At 37.3% G+C, this 25,625-nt stretch overlaps 1 protein-coding gene across 2 annotated transcripts in view; it reads right to left on the bottom strand.

Moving 5' to 3' along the window:
• Positions 1-13,726, bottom strand: part of nos1apa (nitric oxide synthase 1 (neuronal) adaptor protein a) — a 141,730-nt gene extending 128,004 nt beyond the window's left edge. Inside the window, exons 1-2 of one of the 2 annotated variants that reach the window (XM_048200058.1) lie at positions 13,056-13,722; positions 12,737-12,808 (exon numbers count right to left, since the gene is read on the bottom strand). In XM_048200058.1, the coding sequence (XP_048056015.1) occupies positions 12,737-12,808; positions 13,056-13,160 (177 nt within the window). In that variant the 5' untranslated portion in view covers positions 13,161-13,722. Of the gene's footprint in view, positions 1-12,736; positions 12,809-13,055 lie in introns of both variants that reach the window. The other variant, XM_048200060.1, reaches the window with a different exon arrangement.
• Positions 13,727-25,625: the final 11,899 nt, after the last annotated feature.

Here is a 25,625-nt window from a genome sequence, read left to right on the forward strand (position 1 = left end):
AATCTGAATCTTTTGTATATTAATACAATCACAAAAACTTTATTAGCTTGCTTTAAAGTCAAAATCACTGCATTTCTGAACATGTTATTCTCTGTTTTTCTTTACATTACTTTTTCCAACTACGTGCCATGGTTTGAGCGTTACAATGGGAAACATGGTAAAAAAAAAATTCACGTGACCGTCATAAACCTGTATCAACTTGTGTTAAAGTGCAGCATAAATATTTAATTCTGGAAAAATCACTGAACATGTTGTTCTCCTTTTCTTTCTCTGAATGACTCTTTCCATCTACATGCCACAGTTTCAGCCGTCACAATGGTAAGCAGAACAGAAGTAGCGTGAGCTGCAGTTATTGGTAAGTGATTCATTTCATACTTAAACATTCATTTTTCAACAGTACCCTGCTGCCAGCGTGTTTTCCTTCTGGACGCTGTCTGTGGTGCAGAGTGTTTCGGATGAGGCTGCTCACTCCCCTCTACCTGTCTGCTGCGAGTATGAGATCTCTGCTTGTGACTGAGGACATTTTCCTGTGTTTCCTGATCCTATTTTCCTCCAGTTCTGCATCCACCACCATCAACCCTATCTACCAGTGAACGGCAGACTGCCCGAGTTTCTTTTGTGACTGAATAAACCTCATTTATCTGCACCTCTCTCCGCTCCACTACAATGGGACCATAGTAATGACTCCAGCTGTGAATGTGGAGGAAGGACTCAAAGAATAGGAAAAATACATCTATTAGGCTAATTATTAAAACAGAGTTATAGCAATGCAGACAACTAATGCTTCAATAGACTATTTTAAAAGCAAGTGCAAAGATTTGCATCCCCAGAGACAGAATGAGTCTGACATGACAGGTCTAGAAAGACTTTAGACAGAATACAATGTGCACTGTTATTATGACTGTGTTCACATATTGACTACCGGCTCATTACTTCAGCAGCAGGCTGTAAGAAGGCTTTCCCCTGATTTAATGACAGCGTGTCAGGACTTAATACAGAATCAAGTGTATTGATAATACCAATTAACACTTGGCAAAAATCCACATACATATTTGGCAAATTTCTGATAGTTTAATAAATTAACATCTATCAAGTGAAGAAAGGCAATTCATTTGCCTTTTACAAACAATGCATATTAATGCAGTATGCCTTTAGCCAACATTGACTGTGCTGTTTTCGCCTATGAAGGTAGCCAAAACTGGCCTGTAATACCACAGGCTCTGGAAGCAGCTATTTTTTAGCTTTCTATTTTTGAGAAGCAACACCAAGGGGCTGAGAAAATTCAAGTCACTGTGATTTGTAACTGCTGACCCACTGGCATAAGCACTTTATGCCACAATTGTCCAATTGCTCAATAGTTCACATGGCAAAACTACTTGGCAGAATGATTTTGGACTAGGGATGTTCATTTCAGGGTTTTTTCCTGATCGACAACTGACGCTTGTTAACCGATCATTAATCTTTAACCGACAAGATTGTTAAATTAGAATTAAATTAAATTACTGTAAATTAAAATGGATAAGTGTTTGTGACCCATTAAAAATACCAAAATTTGTTTTACAGGGGTTTCGTAAATAGCAGCATAAACAATAGGACATGAGGATTGATCGTCACCTCATGCATCTGCAGCACTTCTGTGAACAGAGTAAAACAGAATAAAAACAGAATAAAATATATATATATTGTGCGATTTGGTTCATTTTTGTGACGCGCTCCACAAACAAGTTCACTGAAAGAAAGCTGAGATGGCAGAGAGCAGCATCCTTTTTACAAAACCCCTTACAGTTTTGAATGATGTCTTACTCTTTACTATAAATGACGGTGTATTTTAAGTTGTTTCCACAGTTATAATAATAATAAAAACAAAAAAAGTGATCGAGTAGACGCCTCACACACGCACATCAGTTCTAGCACTGCAAATCATTCATTATCAAAATAAAAAACAGTCAACCAAACATATAAAAAGTTACACTGCTGCTCATTTGAAGTAGTCCGTAGTAGAATCTGTGGCATTCAGCGTGAGCGCCGCCCCACTGTGCTCTTTATGCCAAGCACATTTCTGTGCATGTGAAGGATGATGTTTTTTACATGGATATTGGAAAGTAAGTGAAGTACAAAGCCTAGTTTACATAATAAATAATAGTTTAGCAATCAATTACATTACAAATGTGGAAACATTTGGATTTGCGGCAAATGAGAGAGGTAGGCTACGTGGGCCCAACACCGGTTTCTGTTTCAGATTCGCTTTAAAATTAATTTAATTTTATACCATGTGCAGAATTATTAGGCAAATTGATTTTCTGATCATGTTTTTTTCCAGGCACATTTTACCAATTCCAAACCACATCAACTGTAATAACTACCATTCATTTTGTATTTAATAATTTATAAGTGATATATAATTGTTCATGAAGGCTGGAAATGAAAATTCCTGAATATAAGGCATTTATTAAGCAGGTTTTCTTTTACAGGCAAAATGAGCCAAAAAAGAGATTTAACTCAGACTGAAAAGTCAAAAATTATGAAATGCTTATGAGAAGGATGCAATACTAATGAAATACTAGAAATTGCAAAGTTAAGGCATGACCATTGGACAGTGAAATGCTCATTGGATCAGCAGGGTCAAACAAAAACAGCCGGAAAAGAAAAGACAAATGTTAACTGCTAAAGAATTAAGAATTAATTTGAAGAATTAAGTGTGAAACCATCAGGAACCCTTTAGTCTCCAGCGCCACCATTTTTCAGAACTGCAACCTACCTGGAGTCTCCAGAAGTGCAAGGTGTCAGGATCTCAGAGACTTAGGTTAGGTGAAGAACCCTGAAAAATGACCCCCACTTAATAAGAATCACAAGCTGAAGTGTTGTAAAATACACAAATGACTCTTGAAGGACCAGCACCACATCCTCTTGTACCAATGTTTGAAGAATTCATCTTCCAGAATCTGGCAGTAAGTTTTGGAAGATCATTTTTAGATCCTATCCTGAAATGTCCGTCTTGCAGATATGGAATAAAAATGATCTTCCAATGATATTTCAGGATTCTTCACCTAACCTAAGTCTCTGAGATCCTGACACCTTGCACTTCTGGAGACTCCAGCTAGGTTGCAGTTCTGGAAAATGGTGGCGCTGCAGGGTTCCTGATGGTTTCACACTTAATTCTTCACCTTAATTCTTAATTCTTTAGCAGTTAATATGTGTCTTTTCTTCTCCAGCTGTTTTTGTCTGACCCTGCTGACCCAATGAGTATTTCACTGTCCAATGGTCATGCCTTAACTTTGCAATTTCTAGTATTGCATTAGTATTTCATCCTTCTCATGGGCATTTAATATTTTTAGAGTTAAATCTCTTTTTTGGCTGATTTTGCCTGTAAAAGAAAACCTGCCTAACAATTCTGCACACCTGAATATAAGGCGTTTTTCCATTTCCAGCCTTCATGAACAATTATATATCACTTATAAATTATTAAATACAAAATTAATAGTAGTTATTAAGATTGATATGGTTTGGAATTGGTAAAATGTGCCTGGAAAAAAAAAATATGATCAGAAAATCAACTTGCCTAATAATTCTGCACACGGTGTATATGTGTAGCATATTTTTAATATTATTTTTTAACCGTGCAGCAAATGTTTTAAAATATCCGATCAATGTGATTAAATTAATATACAATATATTATAGGCCAGTGGTTCTCAACCAGGAGGGGCATCAGCGAACTCCCAGGGAGGCTGCAGGATGGCTTATGTATGTAAATTAATAAATTATTATTAATATATTTAAATGATCTAATTAAATATAAATTCTAAAAAAAAAATAAAAAAAAAAATAAATAATAATAATAATAATAATAATAATAATAATAACAGCATGCATCCTAGGTAAAAAAAAAAAACACTTTAATATTCTCATAACAAACACTGCACATCACCTAATTTCTGCTCGAAAATTCAGTCTCCCTAAACCCCTCCTTTCCGACAGCCTACTCTGCTCTGATTGGTCCGATGGCCCAGTCTATTGTGACATTGTCTACTGTGTCGGGAATGAAATGGCCATTACCATATCTAAATTTAATCTCCGGAAGCTTCCTCAGCGCTTGATACGCAGTGATACGAACAGGAACGATGGCGTCGATTTTTCCAATTCCAGCGTGAGTCCTCATCCTTTTGAAGTGCATGCAAAGTGGATTTACAGCGCTAAAAACAGCATCTTCTCAACAATGTCGACAACACAAACCACACTCTTCCAGGCCTCAGCTACAACTACAGTGTTTGCAGGCAAACAGCTTTATTACACACTGTATAAAATTTAATATTCGAAAAAGCATAATAGGGCCACTTTAAAATGAATCATACCGCCCCCACCACCACCAAAAACTTGAAAATTCTTGAAATTTCAGAAATCACAAAACAAATCATGGTTAATTAATTAAATATCTCAACACTCTCAGTTTCTGTTAAGAAGCAGCTTTGTCAATTGCAGGAATGAGAAATATCTTAGCCTTTATAATGAGTGGGCTTTGAATATTGTGTAGGAAAACAGAAGGCCAAACAGAGTCAAAAAAGGTTGAATAGGCCATAAAAATGTTAATTTGACAGTGAAATCTCACAATTATGGTAATATAACTGCTGATATTTTTTCTATCAATCTTAAAATGGCAGCTCTAACATCCTGATGAGGCAACCCATGTCAGAAACCAAAGAATGCTCGAGCTATAAAGATTCAAATAAACACAACAAGACAGTAAATCACCCCAATGTATGAACTGGGTTAAACGCAACACTAGAAAGAGAGCTGTAAAGAGAAAGGGAGAGAGAAGCAAGATGTGTCACAGCACTAAATCACAGTCTAAAGACATTCACAGAGACTGAACCACTCCAGAAGAAGAGGTTTTATTGTGTGGGGCATATTTTATGTTGAACGACTTTCATGGAAAATGTAAAACCTGAGTTTGGATAAACTAATTTTACTATTAAAATAAAAAAGCCACAGATCAATAGATGTGGTGTTTATCGATGGATTACAGTGGATGCTGCGTTGGGGCCGTTAAACTTGAATAAACCGCATCAAGTGGAGGTGTTTTCTTGAATCTTTTTAATTTATCAAGTGATTTCTTAGCATCAAGGACATTATTAATCATGCTCGCCTTGGCTTTAAAACAAAATTCAATATGCAACAGAACCTGGTTGCTGGATTTATCTCAGAGATGCTTAATGACTTTTTTACCCTCAGAGAAAAAAAAAAAAAAAAAAAAAAAGAGAGAAAATCACAAGGAATGAGTTATACCTCTGAGCCACTGGAAACGTTAATTAAAAAGGAGGATCAAATTAGGCCAGAATATTCATTTGTAACAATGAAAGGTCTCAGAAAAGGAGGTGCATTTAAACACACACACACACACACACACGTTTTTAAGATGATGCTCTGTGCTTGATGGGGGTGAAAACTACCCTCATAACAGATCGCAAGGCAAAGACACTCCAAGGAGAAAGGAGGAGAGTTATGAGTCAATTTACTGTTCTCCGTTACTATGGTTAAGAAGGGGACAAGCTCGAGTATCCTATGGCTTTGTTGTTCTGACGCTAGTCAATGTTACACAGAGGATGTTCAGTTCTTGGGGGAAAAGAGAGCTTTTTTTAAATCCAAAGAGGCTCTTTGGAGACAAAATGAGGCACGTCAATATAATGGATCCTGGCCAAAAGTCTTTCTTATGGCTGGATTTTTTAATGACACAATCAAATGCCATCCAGTTTAAGTCAGATGAACAAAAATGAATATCAGTGAAGATATCCATTTTTACCCATTTGACTGACAGCAAGGAAAATAGACAAATACTGGCCTGTTGTAACAAAAAAGCCTTTTGTAAAGTCAGCATGAAATGAAAATTCACTAGTGATGCACCGATCATGGCCAAATCTTTTTGCTGATTTTTGCTTACAAGCAAATGGGACGATTTCTTTTTACTTCAAGCGGATGTATTTGTTACGTATTTTGCTCTATTACAGACCAAACTGGTCTTAAACAAAAAGTATCTGTAGCCATTTTACTCATGAGTCACGATCCAAACAAAGATGCTACACACATGTAACGAGCAGTTGTTTTTGATTAAAATTAGATTATATAATTTCAAGATTAAGCAAAAACAGAATGGTCTGACTTTAGCTTTGTGAAATTATGCTACATACAAAACAAAAACAGCAGACGGACTAAATGAAAATGCAAATTCACCGCTCTAAACAAAGCGCTGCACTTTATTAGGCATTATATTATCTTATATTAGGCATTTTCTGAAGACAGTTCTCTTCAATATTTATCCCCAATTCAATATTTATATTTTTTATTCCAATATTTCGGGCATCACGAAGAGTGAGCTTGCTGTGCCTACAGATTTTTCTCTCCTTTTTTAGCCTGTGTGTCCTGTTACAGAGTTTGTAATATTTCCACACAAATGATATTTTGGGAAATGATTACAATGCAGTTTGTGTGCATAGCCGGAACAGAGTTCGGCCAAAATAAAACAAAAAACTGTCTGGTTGCCGATCAAGCATTTGGAGTAAAAACTGTCCGGTTCTGATTGATGGCCGGTCGACTGATGCATCTCTAAAATTCATGCATATTATAGATCTTAATTTGAACAATTAGTCTGTGAATACAATATTTATTTAAAATACCATAACCAGACCTTCCAGTGAAAAGGACAGACTTCTTTCTGGTGATGTATAAGGGACTTCAAGTGTGTGTTCACTTTTCGAGCCCACATCTAAAAATCTAATCAATAATTGATGCATAGAACCAAGTCCCCGGCCTAATTTTTTCTTATTTTCCGATAATCTGTTACACTCAGATGTAGGGCTGGGCGATATATCGCATGCGATTGTCACGCGCATTTCGTCAGTAAAGCCGGTTCCCTGATTGCCGCTAAATCGCCATCACCTGCTTTTAAATGGAGCGGCATTTAATAGACAGAGCCGTAGATCACTGATAAGCTACGCAATATCGCGTTCATTATCGAAGACGATTCATCTGCGATAATGAACGCGTTATTGCGTAGCTTATCAGTGAACTACGGCTCTGTCTATTAAATGCCGCTCCATTTAAAAGCAGGTGATGGCGATTTAGCAGTAATCAGGGAACCGGCTTTACTGACGAAATGCGCGTGACAATTGCATGCGATATATCGCCCAGCCCTACTCAGATGTATGTCACAATACGGAACAAAAGATCTGTCTCTACTTCTGTTTCATCGTGACTTTAAACTCAAGAAAGTTATACATTAACCAGCGGAAACAGTTAAACTAAAGTTTTCCATCCAAATGGGTTTGATGAAGGGGAACAGAAAGGGAGAATCAATGAGGGTCATTAGAACACTCTTCATGACCTTTCTGCTTTCATCCAACATAACTAAAGGAGAACAGAAAAACATCTATTCAGTGATAACTTAAGAGTTGCCTTGTCCTAAATGTTGCCCCTAGCCCTCTTCTTAACCCCTGTAGAATTCTAAACCATCCATCGAGGGAAAAGGGGAGCTATGGTCTTCACATTCGAATGCAGGGAATGTTTTTAAAAGCATGCTGCCATATGAACATAAGGCAATTCATTTTTCAGACAGGGCTCAGCTGGGACCAGTTACAACAGCAGTGAATCACAAGATAAGATCACCTAATTTTAGCTTGACTCAATTAACACTCTGAGGTCTAAAAACGCGCCGGCGCGTTTTGCAGGTTTTTTTTCACATTGCAGCAAAACAGACTTAAAATACTCTGTCATTTTTTGTCATAGAGACATAAGTAATACATCAATTGGAACTATAGAATATCTCCTTTTATTTGTATACACTCAGAGTAAAAACAAAATGTTGTGCTTTTTGTAAAATAAAGAAAACTAACATGATGCGTGATCTCTCATCTCCCTCTGAACGAAGTCCAATCTGATAGTTCTCAGAAAATGAACTGTAACTTAGTGAATACTAATCACAAAAAATTCATACTTATGTCTAACAAAACGTTGAAATGTCAGGTTTTAAATCGTGCAAGTCAAATCGAAAACAAACATTCTGTGTTTATGTAATCTGTATGAAAAGAGAGCCATGTCAGAAGTCCGTGATTCAGCTCATTACCCACTAATGCGGCCACGCCCACGGAGCCAGCGCTATTCACAGGCAAATTCAGAGACAACACATGCATTCATCATCTCAATCGTGTATTTATTGCCTTGAAAATTGTTTATCTGGATGAAAAAGCCATGGTTAGCGATCTCTGGAAGACATTCAGTAAATTCCTGTTTGTTTTCTTCTATTGATAAGTTTTAAGTGAGTTTTTGTTTCTTTAGCGCCCTCCGGCTGTAGTATGAATTGGTAAACACCATTCATGGAATATCGTCTTCTTCTTAGGTGAATTTGTGGACTAAAATGCACAGAGCGCCCTCCGGCTGCAGTATGAATTGCAAACACCAGCGCTCATAGAGATAACAATGAATATTAAATAAAAAATAACTCCTCTGTATAGAAAATTGACATAAACATATGAGAATCCTATATTTCTCCAAATGTGCATGCTTTTAAACTAAAAGCCTATATTCAGACTCTTTGCATCACAGAAATACATTATATTTTAAAGTATAATATAAAACCATTATTTTATATTGTAATAAAATTTTTCTGTATGTTTCATATACCATGATGAGCTTGAGACATCACAGAAGTTTTTTTTCACAGCCTACCTGACTGAAATGCCTCATTAATATGCAAGTCTTTTCAGGTCATTACTATTCAATTCTTTTGTCTTCACAGGTGAGAATGAGCCATTATTCATGGAGATTCACGCCTCCTCGCATACCGTGTTTCTTGGCAAAAAGTGTCTTACAAAAACTAAATCAGTATATTGTTATAAATGAAAGAGTAGTCAGCATAATTTTTACATAATTTTGAAGCAAAAACTCTAGTCTACAACCTTCAATACCCAAAAGTCTTGTGAACACAGATTTAATATACTTTTATTGGCCTTATATCAGTGACTTAAGTTTTTTGTTTTTTCAGTAACCACGCATAAATGTTATTCCTTCAAAAACACAAACATGTACACACATGTTCCTCACATATTATGGTAGCCTAGTTTGTGCTGAATACAGTGTAATGGCACTTGTGTCATTAATATGTTTATGAACAACTGAAAAAAGCACAAATGTCAGGGCATGTCAAAACTTCTCCAGGCCCCAAATCAGCCTCAGACTCCAGAGGGTTAAGAAAATTCCTAAATATGATATTCAATACCTATAAATTAGTTGTCAACATTTCCACTTCCACAGTGTTAGAGGAGAGACCTCAATATGAAACCATTCGTGACATCACTTAATCAGTCAGTTAATTAGGGTGCCGTTTTAAAGTGCAGGTCATCAATTTTTCCAAAGAGTGAGGTTTGACCATCTTAAAGCTAACAATATATAATGCAATAAATTTGAGACACAGCAATAAGAGCAAAGTGTGCTGGGCTATGCAAATGAGTCTAAAAGCTTTTACAAGAGGCCTGCAAGACCATAAATTTTCCACTTTCCAAATCTGACAGCAACATCTACTCAATGCTAATCATCTCCACAAAGATAATGTCACGATCATGTTCTTTCTTACTACGTGTCTGCTAGGTATTTCGCAAATCAGTGAAGTGAGTAAACATTCAGGTAGGCCTATAAATTTGTTCTTAAAGGTGCTACAGAGGATCTTTTCGTCGACTCAGAAACCAAAGACTTCACAGCTCATTTCGAGGGAACGCCTCCCGTGTTTACCACCGGCATTTGCTGTGTCGTGTTAGTGGATTCATTATGTCGATCTCACCGCAGGTAACTCATAATCTGCAGTTGTTACTCCTGTCTCCTGACAGAAACATTGCATGCGGCGTCTGTGGAGTGTGGAAAGTTACTGGAGCGCGCAGCCGCGCACGTCTCTCACAAGGAACGTCATGGCAGTGATTGACAAGCCAGAGGGCCAATCCGCGCACGTCTCTCACAAGGAACGTAATGGCAGTGATTGACAAGCCAGAGGGCCAATCGTTTATGCGATGATCGCGTAAACGATTGGCTGATGTTTTTAAGGCCCTACCTCGTGCACAGATGATGTATATTAATATTATTCCTTTCAGTTCACCTAATAAATAGTCTTTTATCAGTTAGTAAAGACAGTTTCAAGTAATATTGCAAAAATGTATAAAACAAAACATCCTCTGTAGCACCTTTAAATTAAGACATTTGTCACATATTGGCATCAAACAAACTACTACTACTACTGGACTCTCCATCCTTGATACTAAAAAGGCTTAAAAAGTCAAGAAGGCTTTGGGCTCAAGAGGATTTGATGCCATTTATTGTGATGCTGAATAAAAAACAGGCTAATTGGGAAAGATCATGAGGAAGTGTAAACAAATGTCTTGCAAGATTAGCTGTTATAGGGGATCTAGACATTTGTTTACACTTATATATCTATTATTAGATGATTAAAATAACTATTCTTTGCACCAAATAAAGCATGAAAATAAGCTATAAACATTTCAGACTCCAACTCATTATACAGAGTAAATTGGCACTGGGTGTGGTGATGAAAATGGCCAATGATTATAGGCTTCAAGCTTTTAATTCCCCAATGGACTCTAAATCACCTCTTCCTGCACAAATAGAGCGTCTGAGGTTTCTTTTGTTTGTTTCTTTTTAAATATAATTATTGCCCAAAATGTTGGAGGCACCTGATCTCACCTCAATATTTCCACTCCTACATTATCTGATTTAGTTAAACCAATATATTCACAGGATCTCTTCAAACCAAGTTCCTTTATCAGGGTGATGGCAATTAAGATCAAAGGCAGATTAAACGGAAGTGATTTCCGACAGCCATTGAAATGTTCCCCTTTCAATTATAGACACCACATCATACGATCCCACAAAGTGAAATACCAGAGAACAGAAAGTACTATACTGAAACTATTTAACTATTTATGCACACTACTCTCTTAATGTGAAGCTTTCACTTTGTTGAAATTACCAATCTAAAGTTGCAAACTGCAATAAAGCATTCTGTAGATGTTGCATGACTCCTTGGACTAATGGAAATGTTCTATGTTGGAATATATTATCATATGCAATGATGTGTGCTTTGTTAAAGAAGTACACAATAGTAACAAACAGTGAGCAATAAACAATAGACAGTAACAATACAGAGAAACTGCTTGCCAAATAAATGACTGTGAATGGGACTTGAAATCAAACAAGTAGGATCTCTTTTGTCAACATTATTGCATACAATTTTCCCTCAAAATGCAATCTGCTCAGCAAAATATTTATGTTTTGAGAAGTAATTATCACTCCAATATTCTGCAGTGCAGCAACAAAATGTTCAAATAATGCTGTCACTGCTTGAACTTAAAACTACTTAACCACTACAGGATGATTGGTTTTGTGTAACTTTTGTGTTCAAGTGTTAACACGCAATATTTCCCTGCTGTAAATGCATTCGTTGCCCCTTAGCCAGCAGACCATTGCAGGGGGTCCAGCACACTGAAAAGGTTAATAGGATCATTTGCACCTGGTGTCTGCTACCATGCTGGAAACCAGGATGTTTCAAAAACAAAACAAAAAAAAGCCTTTCAATTGTTCAAACCACCTCTTATCACACTTCCCTGAAATAATTATCACCGCAATAGCGAAATCTGGGCCACAGAATGCAAAGTGTACCAGGAAAAGGAAGTATGTTCAGGTAAAACCTCCCTGACCGTAATACAGTAGTGAATGTTTGAGTACCTGCCATTAATACAGCTAAATGACAACAACAGGCTGGCTTGAAAATCAGACTTGCAAAACCAGTCAGGGGTAGGGAATTAAAAGTTTTTAATTCCATACTATTTACCTCTATTTTTGTAAGTGGACAAAGAATATAACATTTTTTAATATGAATTTTAACACTTAAGAGCACACTACTGTCATAAATAAGTTAATAAATAAATAAAGTAAAACAGTTTTGGGGGTTTCAAATGTGATGAGCTACAAACAATTTATATAAACTCATCATCATATATTCTTAAAAGTTGATGGTATTTCGATACAAATTGTGCCTAGTTTATTGAACTTTTACAGATATCACCTACTGAGTGTAGGAAGCAGTGAACACAACGTAGGGACTCAGATTCAGAACGTAGCTTGTGGACCCCATTTTAAAATGAACAAAATCAAACTGCCAAGAGGAAAATGAGTTTCAACGCTATTACAACAAAAAAATAAAGCAAAACATGTAGGATTTCTGTATCAAGTGGGGGTCTAGCCACATAGGAAGCCAGTGCATTCTCATCGCCTGTGATTGGTGGGCGCCAAAACTGGCCCTTTAAGTGCTTTACTCAGAAGACCCCCACTTCAAAGAGCCCTTCTCTGTTTACACACATGAAAATCCACAAACACTGTGGTAGCCAAAGGCGACGTAACTTACAGGACTGGTGTACGTTTATCAAAGCAACTTTGACAGGGCTATCAATATCCCATCCATTCATTTTGTAAGCAATTTGCTCATGGATTTGTCCTGCTTTTGTATTTTTGATTGTTGCTCGAGGCATGAAGACCACCCGTGCGGAATAGAGGCTGAGTCACGTCGTAAAGCTTTATTGGAATACCAATAAGGCAGTTCTATACATCTAAATACTGACATTAGTAAACTCTGTAAGTCAACTCTACTTTAGGAAGCAGTAAAAGTAAACTAGCACCATAAAAACTCACCCTTATCCGCCTCATGGCCGCAACAATCTCCACACGGCTATTGGGTCGAGCCACATCCAGACTACCGATATACTGGAAATCAAAGCCAACGAGATGAGATTAGATTTATTAGATCTCCTGTCGACAAGTTGGGCTTAGTAAAACTAGATGTGGTATCAGAATTCACGCGCTCAATTAAATTGACAAAACGGAATGTAAACAAGTGGCAACAACAAAGGCAAAAACAACTTTACATGTATCCTGGGACTGGAAACAGGATTGCAACAGGATGTAAATAATATATGCTGCAAAAATCATCTTCATGTCAAAAGAAACTTACCTTTGCTTCGAAATTAATCCCATGTTGGAATGCTTCCTCGTTATGTAAAGGAATCCGCAAATCGTGTCCATCATCGACTAAATTGTATTTTGTTTTGGCAGGCATGGTGACGGTTTTACGTCCTTCTCCAGAGTTGAAAAAACAAACAGCTCGAGAGAGTCAGAACTCAGTCTAACTCTTACGATCCATGCCTTTTTTTTAGCCAGAGGTCACTCTTATTTCTCATACGTGCTCGCTTTTGACAGAGCAACTTTTGTAGAAATCACTATCTTCAATCCGACGTCGCCGAAGTGGCTTCCCAAGGTGCACGTTTGACCAAATATGAATGATCTTCTCACTTGTTCCCATTCAAGCTGGTAGCCCTAAGCTTTAGCTGGCGTAGTAGTGCCAAAATCCTGCTTCCTGGGCTTTCCGTTTCCAACAACTTCACGCCAGCGCCATAGCCGAGCCCACACATCCTTTTCGAAGGGATTGTTGCGAGGGCAGAGCGCCATTGGTTGAAAGGGGGAATTCCACCTGCTTTCATTGGAACACGGCTTCAGGTTTGGAGGAGGAGAAAAACACCTCGCTTCGCGTTCAACACTCAACAATGGTGTTCAAAGGAGAGCGGAGCCTGGCATCTAGTGGCAGAGTTCGGTACACTGTGGTAGTTGAGACGAGAGTTGGCAATGTTGTTTCCCCAAGGGAATTTGGAAAGATACATTATAGGATTAGTTCACTTTCAAATTAAAATTTCCTGATAATTTACTCGCCCCCATGTCATCCAAGATGTTCATGTCCTTCTTTCTTCAGTTGAAAAGAAATTAAGGTTTTAAGAAATTAAGAATTTTTCTCCATATAGTGGACTTCAATGGAGCCCAAATGGTTGAAGGTCAAAATTACAATTTACAGCGATCCCAGGCAGAAATAAGTGTCTTATCTAGAGAAACCATCGCTCATTTTCTAAAAAAAAACATACGTTTTAACCATAAATGCTCATCTTGAACTAGCTCTCTTTTTCTTCTCTATTAGAATTCCAGAAGTGTAGACACTGCTAAGTGTATTACTGCCCTCCACAGGTCAAAGTTTGCTAAACTAAATTGTCATATACATATGCTTGTGCAAGTATATAACAATTAGTTCAAACTTTAACCTGAGGAGGGCAGTAATACACTTAGCAGTGTCTACACTGCTGGAATTCAAATAGAGAAGAAGAAGAGAGCTAATTTATTAATTTATTGTTAAAACTTATTTATTTATTTATTTTTTATTATTTTTTAGAAAATTAGTGATGCTTTCTCTAGATAAGACCCTTATTCCTCGTCTGGGATTGTGTAGAACGCTTTGAAGCTGCAATGAAACTGTAATTTTGACCTTCAACCATTTGGGCTCCATTGAAGTCCACTATATGGAGAAAAATCCTGGAATGTTTTCCTCAAAAACCTTAATTTCTTTTCAACTGAAGAAAGAAAGACATGAACATCTTGGATGACATGAGGGTGAGTAAATTATCAGGAAATTTTCATTTGAAAGTGAACTAATCCTTTAACTAAACAATATCACTTTGCCATTATTTTTTGCTTAACTGCAGCTAAACCTGTTTTAAAGAGTTCAAACTTTATTATTTCTTCAACTTCCAGATTTCCATTTCCATTTCTTCTTTTTGTTATATGATGATCACATTAAAAAGTTTTTTCTTTTTTAATTTATTTTTAAGTACTTTTTGAATTAGGCTACTTTTATGTATAAATCTTGTTTGTATGCCCTGGTACTATGAAAATCCATTATAAAATATACAATGTTTAAAATTATGCTGATCTAAACAGTGAAATATATTTAAATATTTGTTGTACGAAGATCAATTAAAAAAATTATACCAGTCCCACAAAATTATTTGTCATTTAACAACAAAAAAAATCTCACCCCAATAAAGTTTTCAGAAGTTAGTAGCCAACCTCAAAAAGTTTATCAACCTCAAAACATTTAAAAACATTTAAACATTTAAAAGCTCACTTTTTTATGTTAGTAGAACTTAACATTTTTTGCGACAAGTAGGGTGGGGCCGAGAGCCGTGGAAGTGGAGCCAATGTCAAGTCAAGTCACCTTCATTTATATAGCGCTTTTTACAATGCAGATTGTGTCAAAGCAGCTTTACACTGATAATTGGTATATAATTTTTCCTTTTAAAGAATAGTGTCAATGCAGGCAGATCAAAAGCACTGTTGAATAAATGTCAAGGATACTGTTGAATATCAAATGTCAAGTCAAATGCACGATTAATCGTATTTTATCACAATAACGATATCTGCTTCTCTCGATTGATTTTAAATAATCGTCATGATATTGGCCCGCTCTATGAAAATGAACATAATTTGGAAATATTGGAAGTAATATTAGGAATTTCGCTGTTTTATCTTTTGAAGTTCCTAAAGGTTTTACCAGTTTTCATAATGTTGATCAGCTAGAAATGATTTTTCTTTGCTTTACGAATTTGCCGGGCAATTTGAATCTGGTTTGTCTTATTGCAAACAAATTGTGTTGCTTTAAAATCTAATGTGAATACATATTACAAAGCGCTCACCAAAACCATGTTTTGTATTGATTTACCATCTAACGAAGTTATCATAGTTGGTTAAATTTAAGTCTTTGTGCCACCTACAGGCCTTTTGGGTGAAGTGTAGGTTGGTAAAGAACTTGCAAAATAGCCATAGTTACATTACTCTTTTGATAGAATAAACATGATTAATAATCGTGATTATAATTTTGAGGAAATTGTGGCTCTGGCTGTCGTGTCGATGATGTCTTCACAATGGATGATCTAGTCGACTCGATCTCTGCTGATACAGGGCTGCGTTGTGGTCGTGTCAAGGCACCGGTCCTCGGTCTCATCTGGAAACGGCCCCGAATCCGGTTGGCTACGGTAAACCTCGGGATAAACAGAAAGACTAATATTAGCGTATATGCCATTCTTTTTCTGATGTAACAAATACATCTGGTGTTATAGGAAGTGTTCCCGGTTCCGGCTGAACTAATTTATGCAGCCTAATAATCCTTTAACGGATTTGAAAATATAAATATATAATGTGTTATGTTATGTGTATGCTAGGTTAAAGAGATGCGTTTTTAGTCTAGATTTAAACTGACAGAGTGTGTCTGCATCCCGAACAATGCTAGGAAGGTTGTTCCACAGTTTAGGTGCCAAATAGGAGAAGGATCTACCACCTGCAGTTGATTTCGATATTCTAGGTATTATCAGCTGGCCTGAATTCTGAGATCGCAATAAACGTGAAGGACTATAATGCATTAAGAGCTCGCTTAGGTACTGGGGGGCTAAACCATTTAGTGCTTTGTAAGTAATTAGCAAGATTTTAAAATCTATACGATGTTTAACAGGAAGCCAATGCAGTGACGACAGAACTGGGCTAATATGGTCATACTTCCTAGTTCTAGTAAGAACTCTAGCTGCTGTAGTTTATTTATCAAGCGAGCGGAACAACCACCCAGTAGAGCGTTACAGTAATCTAACCTCGAGGTCATGAACGCATGAACTAACTGTTCTGCATTCTTCATTGAGAGCATATGTCGTAGTTTAGATATATTTTTAAGATGGAAGAAAGCGGTTTTACAGATGCTAGTAACATGGCCTTCAAATGAAAGATTGGTATCAAAGAGCACACCCAGGTTCCTAACTGACGACGAAGACTTAACAGAGCAGCCATCAAGTGTTAGACAATATTCTAGGTTATTACGTGAAGAAGTTTTTGGTCCAAAAATTAGAATCTCTGTTTTTTCTGAACAGAGGCTGAGAACTGTGAGAGTGAAGGGATACTCAATGCCACTGGAAGGCAAGCCTGGCTGCAACCTGTTGCCAAAAAAGCGTAACGGCTAATGCTAACGCCCCGCCCCCGGCGGTACGCAGGGAAGGAGACCAGAGGCTGTTTTTTGAATGGATGTCAATGGATTAGAGGCTTCACAATGCTGATTAAACAGCTTTTGTGGGGAAATAGCTAATCATTGAATTAATCGACAGCCTGTTTGCCAATCTTCAGCATGTTTTACACTAAATAATACTTTCGCTGGGAAATATATGTAGATTTTAGCTTGATAAAAATGTATTTTTTAAGAGAAGGCAGACTAGGGAATGTTGCGACTGATGTCACTGCCATTACACGATAGGCTGAGAGGTGCCACACGTGATAAAGTTAGCCATTACGCTTTCTCCAATGGTAAGAGATACAGACCCTCTTATCTCCCTATTATATACAATCTCTGGTGGAGCAAGGCTTGTGTGGTGCTCAGGTGTCTCTCATTAACAATCACGTCAAAGGCATCCCTTCGCTCTCACAGTTCTCAGCCTCACCCCACTCATCATAATGTAAACTATGTACAGTTCATTTACATTAACATCACATTCAGATCTAGGTTAAATAGCAAATAAAACATGCTATTATAATTATCAAAGAGACTGTTGTTATATACTTGCGTATATAATCAAAAAACATACAATATATGTGGTCTTATAAGTTGTGTAGCCCATCACCACAATGGTAACCGTACAAAACCAACATAACAGAACAACCTGAAAATCCCAACATAACACAACATTAAATACTAATGTATGTCTCCCTATGTTAATCCTGTGCAAAAACACACAAAATAACACTTAATTTCAGCATTTATTTTCCTTATACAGTCTGACGCAAAGCATGCTGGCAATTAGAAATCTGCTGCAACTCAATCATATGAAGTTCAGCTTACTATAATCAAGTTTTGAGTTCATGCAACTTTTTACTATTAAGTACAATGAACTTTCATCATTATTTGAGTGAAACTAGTAAATTTAATTTATTTCATTGTTTTGTTGTTGTTGTTGTTTTACAGTATGCATGTTCCTCTTAACCAATCAAACTGATATGGTAATTATTACCAGCACCTGTGTTCTTGCAGTCTGACTATTCAGTGAGACTAATCAGGCCACATAAGCAAATCTTGCCTTTATTTTCTTACCACAGTGTGTTTTTTCCCTTTCTTCTATCCATATAATTACCTTTCCAGCTTCCCATCATCTCTACGTTAACACATTTCACATAAACAACACTTTCACTTTTTCTCTCCTCACATCATGTCCCTATATATACATACAGCACATAATTATTTATCTTTTATTTTATTTTATTTTTTAAAGAAGTATGTTAGAAACAGATTAGAATACAACCTTGAATAGTTTGGAGCAGAATTGTAAATATTGAAAAAAGAACTGAACCTACTGACTTTAACAGTTTGATTTTGAGTTATTCCGATGTCATTCGGCCATCAAAACAGTGTAGAGGAGTCTTGTATGTTTCTCATACAAAGTCACAGGTGGATTGGTAGCAGACGTTGCCCTTCAGATGGTAACAATGCATTATGTGCCCCAATGGCTCTGTCACCTCTGAAGACTGAACAACTGCAAACAGATGGGCAGACATGGCAAAAGAAACTGTAAATAATGTTAATGTTCCAACTCGGGTCCAAAAGCCATCAATTTTATGAAGCCCAATCCAGTAACCTTGAAGAGTCTGGAAAGGTTGCTGTTGAAAGTTTCCTTTTTGTTCTGAATGACCAACACTGCAGTTCTGCTTTCATCAGTCTTTATTTTTAATGGACTACTTTCCCAGATTGTTTGTGGTAAAATAGAATGCATAGTCTAGTTACTAATTGGTTTTAAATGTATGTGCTTATTTAAGCACAAAGGAGGCCAGAAAAGCTATTTCAATAGAATGAACACAATATTGAATGACATTCAACCAGCTGAGTACATTAGAACAACACATCAATATTGTTGTAGTATCAGTAGGCTTATTCATTGATGCACTAACATGAAGTGATCCCTTTGATGCTGGTCTTTTATTAATATGCTTCTATTATGTTCTTTAATAATAATAATTCTTTCATTATGATGGTTCTTATCTGGTAATTATCATGATATAGTTGCTCAACTCTAGTTCACGACTTGCTTTCCTGAAATCTCAGCCAATATAAGCATTGCAGTTCTAGTTCCCATCTAGAAAGCTGAGAGGAGAAATCTCTAAGGAAAATTGTGTAGTGCTTCAGGTCAAATATTTCTTTTTCTATTTAGATAAGATACCTAACACTTTTTGCCAGGGATGTTTCCCACATTTATTATTATAGCTAAATGCATTTGCACAGGCTATTATGCACATGAACATAATCCACAGCATGCTTCTAATTCTATTTAGCATAAAAAATGTAGCATTTCAACCCTCTCAAACGCTAAATGTTGCAGTAGAGTAGGTTTCTTTCCTTTTAAAAAATGTTTTATTGCTTAAGGCAATGGGGAAAAAAGTTGGAAACCATGTTGGTGTTACAAAGTAACCACTGGGGAGATGTGCAGGCAGAAACTGACTCATACATTTCGCATTATCTTCAGTTCTGTTTATTTAATAAAAGACTGTAGGTTGTGAGGAGCGCTAGGAAGCGACAGAATTTTCATTTTTGGGTGAACCAACCTTTTAATAAGTACTTATGCAAGAAGTAATGCAGGATAAATGAGTAGTACAACACTTCAGCTATTAATTAATATAGAAACAAGCTTAACTAATCAGTAAGTAATATCAAATTTAGGACTAAGATAGTTCCTTATTAGGTAATCAATAATTACTGAATGAGAATGGCATCATTAAGAGCTAATATGCCAAATTATAGAGAATTACTAATTAATTACTAATCTCAACATTAACCTGTCTGAGATGGGCAACTGTCTATTTTTTTTTACTCTCACCATGGTAATAAAATGCATCACTAATTACTCAAGTGTTACCTAGTCACTCTGCAGGAATTAGCCTACTAGTGATCTGGACCATTATTTTAAAGTAAAAAACATCTTTTTCACTTTAAAATAATGGTCCAGTTCACTAGTAGTCCTTGAAGAGTGACTAGGTAACACCTGAGTAATTAATTTTTATGACCATGTTCTGAGTTTCTGCATAGTGATGTAACACTTGAGTAATTAGTGATGCATTTAGGACTATATTCAGAGTAAAAATGATGACTGATTACATCTCAGACATACGATAATGTTCTTTATAATTTGTCAGTTAATAGTTATTGTTACAGTACAGAAGGGACGGAGACAAGAGTTAATACGCAGTGATGTTTATTGACACCAGTAGAGATAAACAGCAGTGCAGGTGAGTGAAACTTTGAGCAGTGATGATAACTGGAGTGATAAGTAGTGATACTGTCCTTTGATGGTTGCAGAAGTGGAGAGCTTGGGAGACGCTGGAGGAACTGGATGCTGGAGACGGAGAACACTCACACACAGACAGGGATTCACACGAGGAGAACTGGAGACAGGTAAGTAGAGCGCTTGGAGTCCTTAAGGTAAGCATGCAGGTAAGTCTAGATGCAAACGAGACCAGACAAAGAGTGTGTGTGAGTGTTGGTCTTGTATACTGTGGGTCAGTGGTTCCAAAACTTTTTAGCTTGGAGTACCCCCTGAAGGGATTACCATCCTTCCGCGTACCCCCTCTCTTCCACTTAGACTGCAGTCACACCTTTACCATTAAGGGACAATATTTGCCCCCTAAATTGATTTTCCAGTGCATTTTTTACCTTTCTGAATAACTTTATAAAATAAATACTGTTTTAAATAAAAAATCTTCAATAGAGAAATATGCAATGATGGTAAAACTATGTAAAACTTTTAAATATTAAACTAAAACCACCAGTAGGTGGCAGCAAGTCACTGTTTTTATGAGTGAGTCATCGAGTCATTCATTCAGTAACGAAGCAAGTGGCTGTAAATGAATCATTGAATCATTGACTCTCACGATTCGTTCAAAGCCGCAGAATTGTTCGCGAAACACAGACGTGTGTTGTAGTTCTGCTGTGGTTTTCGTTATTATTTCATTGCAAAATAGAGTAAATACTGACAGTACTGTGTTTAAAATGTATGTTTTGTTTTTTGACCTGTTGTGTAATAATGTCACGTTTGCAGTCATGTGGATATTTGGGAACAATTGCGTTCTTGCTCGTTATCATCATTAAATACAAGAACTCACACAAGGTATGTTTTTGTACCGGAGGAAGTTTGAGTCTTAAATCGAAATTAATCCATTTTCTGTGTCTATATTTGTTATTCATGCGAGTAAGTGCTAAGTCCCCACTTTTACAAAGGTGCACTGTCGAGAACGGCAGTAATTTAGCGCGATTTAAGGCAGCAGATTCTGCACGCAATCTATCATATGCATGCTGCTTGTGTGGATACAGTCATTTTTGACTGCAAATGATGAGGTAATTTGATTAAATGTGCTGGATTTATGACATTTTGGCAGTTAGAAATACATGCTCGATTTTAATATTATTTTAAGGTAGAATGAAATGAACTACTCAGCATTTTGTTCGCGTACCCCCTTTTGTCACCTCACGTACCCCCAGGGGTACGCGTACCCCAGTTTGGGAACCACTGCTGTGGGTGATTGCTGTGCTGATGAAGTGCAGGTGCAGGTGATCAGTACTCCGGTGACTGGGTGCGCTGTGATTGGTCGGCGGTGGAGCCTGGCGTGTCTGTGACAGTTATTAATGAGGCTAATCTCATGAAGTAATTATTTATTACCTAATAAGGACATTTGATATTACTTACTGATTAGTTAAGCTTGTTTCTATATTAGTTAATAGTAAGTGTTAATGTAGTACTACTCATTAGTCTTACATTACTTCATGCAAAGTTACTTAGTAATGACGGACCATTATTCTAAAGTGTTACCAAAAGCAGGCCAAAATACCAGGATGAGCTTCTACTGTACTTCCAGCGAGATTCTTAGGATGCGTTTACTCGATAATGATGTACTAAAAACAGAAAAGTTTTTCCTTTCCATTTTTCGTGTACAGACGACAACATTGTCAAAACGATCCCCGTTCACATAGATCTGCAAAAACGATTAAAAAAGTATTATGCATGCCAGGCCAGTAGTTGGCGATGTAACTTTGTAAAGAAATACTATGTGCCTAGACTAAACACATAATGTGCATGGGCATGACATCACCGATTTTACAAATTTGCTTTTTTGTAGTTTACACGGAGACAATAACTAGGCGTATTGTTTTCAAAAACTTGCACTTTGAAACCAATTTTCAAAAGTTTGCGTTTTCAGGCCTCCAAAATGCCATTGTTGTATATGTAGCCTCTCTAATTCACACCTGCCCGCTCCAAGCGGGATGTGAACTCGGGCCCGTCCGCATGAGAGGTAGACGCTCTAACAAGGAGGCTAAAGCCTCTAACCTCTAGTGTCAGTTGCTAGAGCATCTCTTGAGATCAGAGGAGTGAGGTTTACTTGCACAGCGACTACTAGGTGGCCTCCATTACACTCACCCCCCTAAACCTCACTCCCATCCGGGTCACGGCACCAGTGTAGCCCCTCCAGTTCACACCTGCCCGCTCCAAGCGGGATGCGAACCCAGGCCCGTCCGCATGAGAGGTAGACGCACTAACAAGGAGGCTAAAGGCTGCAACCTCTAGTGTCAGTTGCTAAAGCATCTCTTGAGATCAGAGGAGTGAGGTTTACTTGAACAGCGATTACTAGCTGGCCTCCATTACATATAGATGAACATTCAAAACACATAAAAAGTTTTCCGTTTACAGTGGGTACGGAAAGTATTCAGACCCCCTTAAATTTTTCACTTTTTGTATTGCAGCCATTTGTTAAAATCATTTAAGTTCATTTTTTTTCTTCATTAATGTACACACAGCACCCCATATTGACAGAAAAACACAGAATTGTTGACATTTTTGCAAATTTATTAAAAAAGAAAAACACATGAAATATCACATGGTCCTAAGTATTCAGACCCTTTGCTGTGACACTCATATATTTAACTCAGGTGCTGTCCATTTCTTCTGATCATCCTTGAGATGGTTCTACACCTTCATTTGAGTCCAGCTGTGTTTGATTATACTGATTCGGACTTGATTAGGAAAGCCACACACCTGTCTATATAAGACCTTACAGCTCACAGTGCATGTCAGAGCAAATGAGAATCATGAGGTCAAAGGAACTGCCTGAAGAGCTCAGAGACAGAATTGTGGCAAGGCACAGATCTGGCCAAGGTTACAAAAACATTCCTGCTGCACTTAAGGTTCCTAAGAGAACAGTGGCCTCCATAATCCTTAAATGGAAGACGTTTGGGACGACCAGAACCCTTCCTAGAGCTGAGCTATCGGGGGAGAAGAGCCTTGGTGAGAGAGGTAAAGAAGAACCCAAAGATCACTGTGGCTGAGCTCCAGAGATGCAGTCGGGAGATAGGAGAAAGTTGTAGAAAGTCAACCATCACTGCAGCCCTCCACCAGTCGGGGCTTTATGGCAGAGTGGCCTGACGGAAGACACATGAAAGCCTGCATGTGTTTGCTAAAAAAACACCTGAAGGACTCCAGGATGGTGAGAAATAAGATTCTCTGGTCTGATGAGACCAAGATAGAACTTTTTGGCCTTAATTCTAAGCGGTATGTGTGGAGAAAACCAGGCACTGCTCATCACCTGTCCAATACAGTCCCAACAGTGAAGCATGGTGGTGGCAGCATCATCCTGTGGGGGTGTTTTTCAGCTGCAGGGACAGGACGACTGGTTGCAATCGAGGGAAAGATGAATGTGACCAAGTACAGGGATATCCTGGATGAAAACCTTCTCCAGAGTGCTCAGGACCTCAGACTGCACCGAAGGTTTACCTTCCAACAAGACAATGACCCTAAGCACACAGCTAAAATAACGAAGGAGTGGCTTCACAACAACTCCTGTGACTGTTCTTGAATGGTCCAGCCAGAGCCCTGACTTAAACCCAATTGAGCATCCCTGGAGAGACCTAAAAATGGCTGTCCACCAACGTTTACCATCCAACCTGACAGAACTGGAGAGGATCTGCAAGGAGGAATGGCAGAGGATCCCCAAATCCAGGTGTGAAAAACTTGTTGCATCTTTCCCAAAAAGACTCATGGCTCTATTAGATCAAAAGGGTGCTTCTACTAAATACTGAGCAAAGGGTCTGAATACTTAGGACCATGTGATATTTCAGTTTTTCTTTTTTAATAAATCTGCAAAAATGTCAACAATTCTGTGTTTTTCTGTCAATATGGGGTGCTGTGTGTACAGTAATGAGGAAAACAAATTAACTTAAATGATTTTAGCAAATGGCTGCAATATAACAAAGAGTGAAAAATTTAAGGGGGTCTGAATACTTTACGTACCCACTGTAAGTGTAAATACAATGGAAACTTTACTATCCCATGATGTGGCCATGGGAGAGGATTTGTGATTGGCAGTGAAGCAACACAACTGATGCTGGTAAGTCACATGGCAGTGAAAACATGTTGAATGTAGCATGTCCGGATTACGTTTATAGCCTACTACACACATTCATACTGTATAGAACATGCTTTTTAGCGCTCACAAAACAAGTAGGCTATTCAAAGTACCTAATCTAGAGAGCATGTGATTTCAGATGTGATTTCAGCCACTTTTTGATTTTGATGTGATTCTGTGCCTCTCCAGAGGAGAAAGAAGGAGATTTTGTGTGAAATATTGATGTGTGATATTGTGTGTTGAAGAAATGAGCATGATATGAGAGACAAATGGGATGTTTTAGAAGATGGTGGGGGAGAAAAAGATAAAGACTTTGATGTAATGTATGTTGGGACTACTGTACCACTGTATGTCATGCGCTACAATCACAAAACAACTGGGCAAGTTACTGTGCCATTTTATCAATGAAAATCAAATTCACGTCAGTGGGTGTTCAGAATCAATGGGTGTTCAGAAGGTCAGCAATAAGATAAGATGCCTCTTGATGCCTGGATGTTTAAATGCTTAGTCTGAATTCATAATAAAGGCTCCCCAGGAATATGGGACACAGGAGCTGCAGAAACAACACACACAGTTCCCAAACATAATGACTGTAAACACACTCTTGTACAAACAGCAAAGTAGCTGAGGACATATTGTTTGTTTATGCCTGCTGGCTCCTCAGAAGGTTGTTTTTATAAGGATAAAGTAACATTTTAAGTAGGCCACTACTGGTTCTGAAAACAATAAAACAGTGCCTACTGCATTATAAATATGAAAAAGAATGATACTAGAATATTAATAATAATAAAAATATATATACTTTAATTATAATGCAAAATCTTTAAAACAAAAGTAATTTCTAGCATTTCTAGCATTACTTCAATACAATAATGAACCACAGAGGGGCAGTGCAGTGCAAGAAAGCAACTGGTCAAACTTGGGCAAATTACAAAAATATCTATTGTTTAAACAGTATATTGCAATTTTCAAACTTTTGTTATCACTATTGCCAGTATATGAAAACCAGATTTGAGCTGTTTAGTTGTTTATTACTTAGTGAAAACAGAGCAACTATTTGGAATATTTGTTACGAGAGTTAATATTAATCTTAAAAACATTCTTCTTTTTTATAAACTACTGTATTAGAACTATAATTTTATTCACATTTTAATCTTATTGATTGTACAGTGTATTGCATATACAGACAACACTGACAACTCTGAACACGTGCACACATTTTTATTTATTTTTATTT

The sequence above is a fragment of the Megalobrama amblycephala genome, linkage group LG8, assembly GCF_018812025.1.
Source record: "Megalobrama amblycephala isolate DHTTF-2021 linkage group LG8, ASM1881202v1, whole genome shotgun sequence".
NCBI classification, from domain to species: Eukaryota; Metazoa; Chordata; class Actinopteri; order Cypriniformes; family Xenocyprididae; genus Megalobrama; species Megalobrama amblycephala.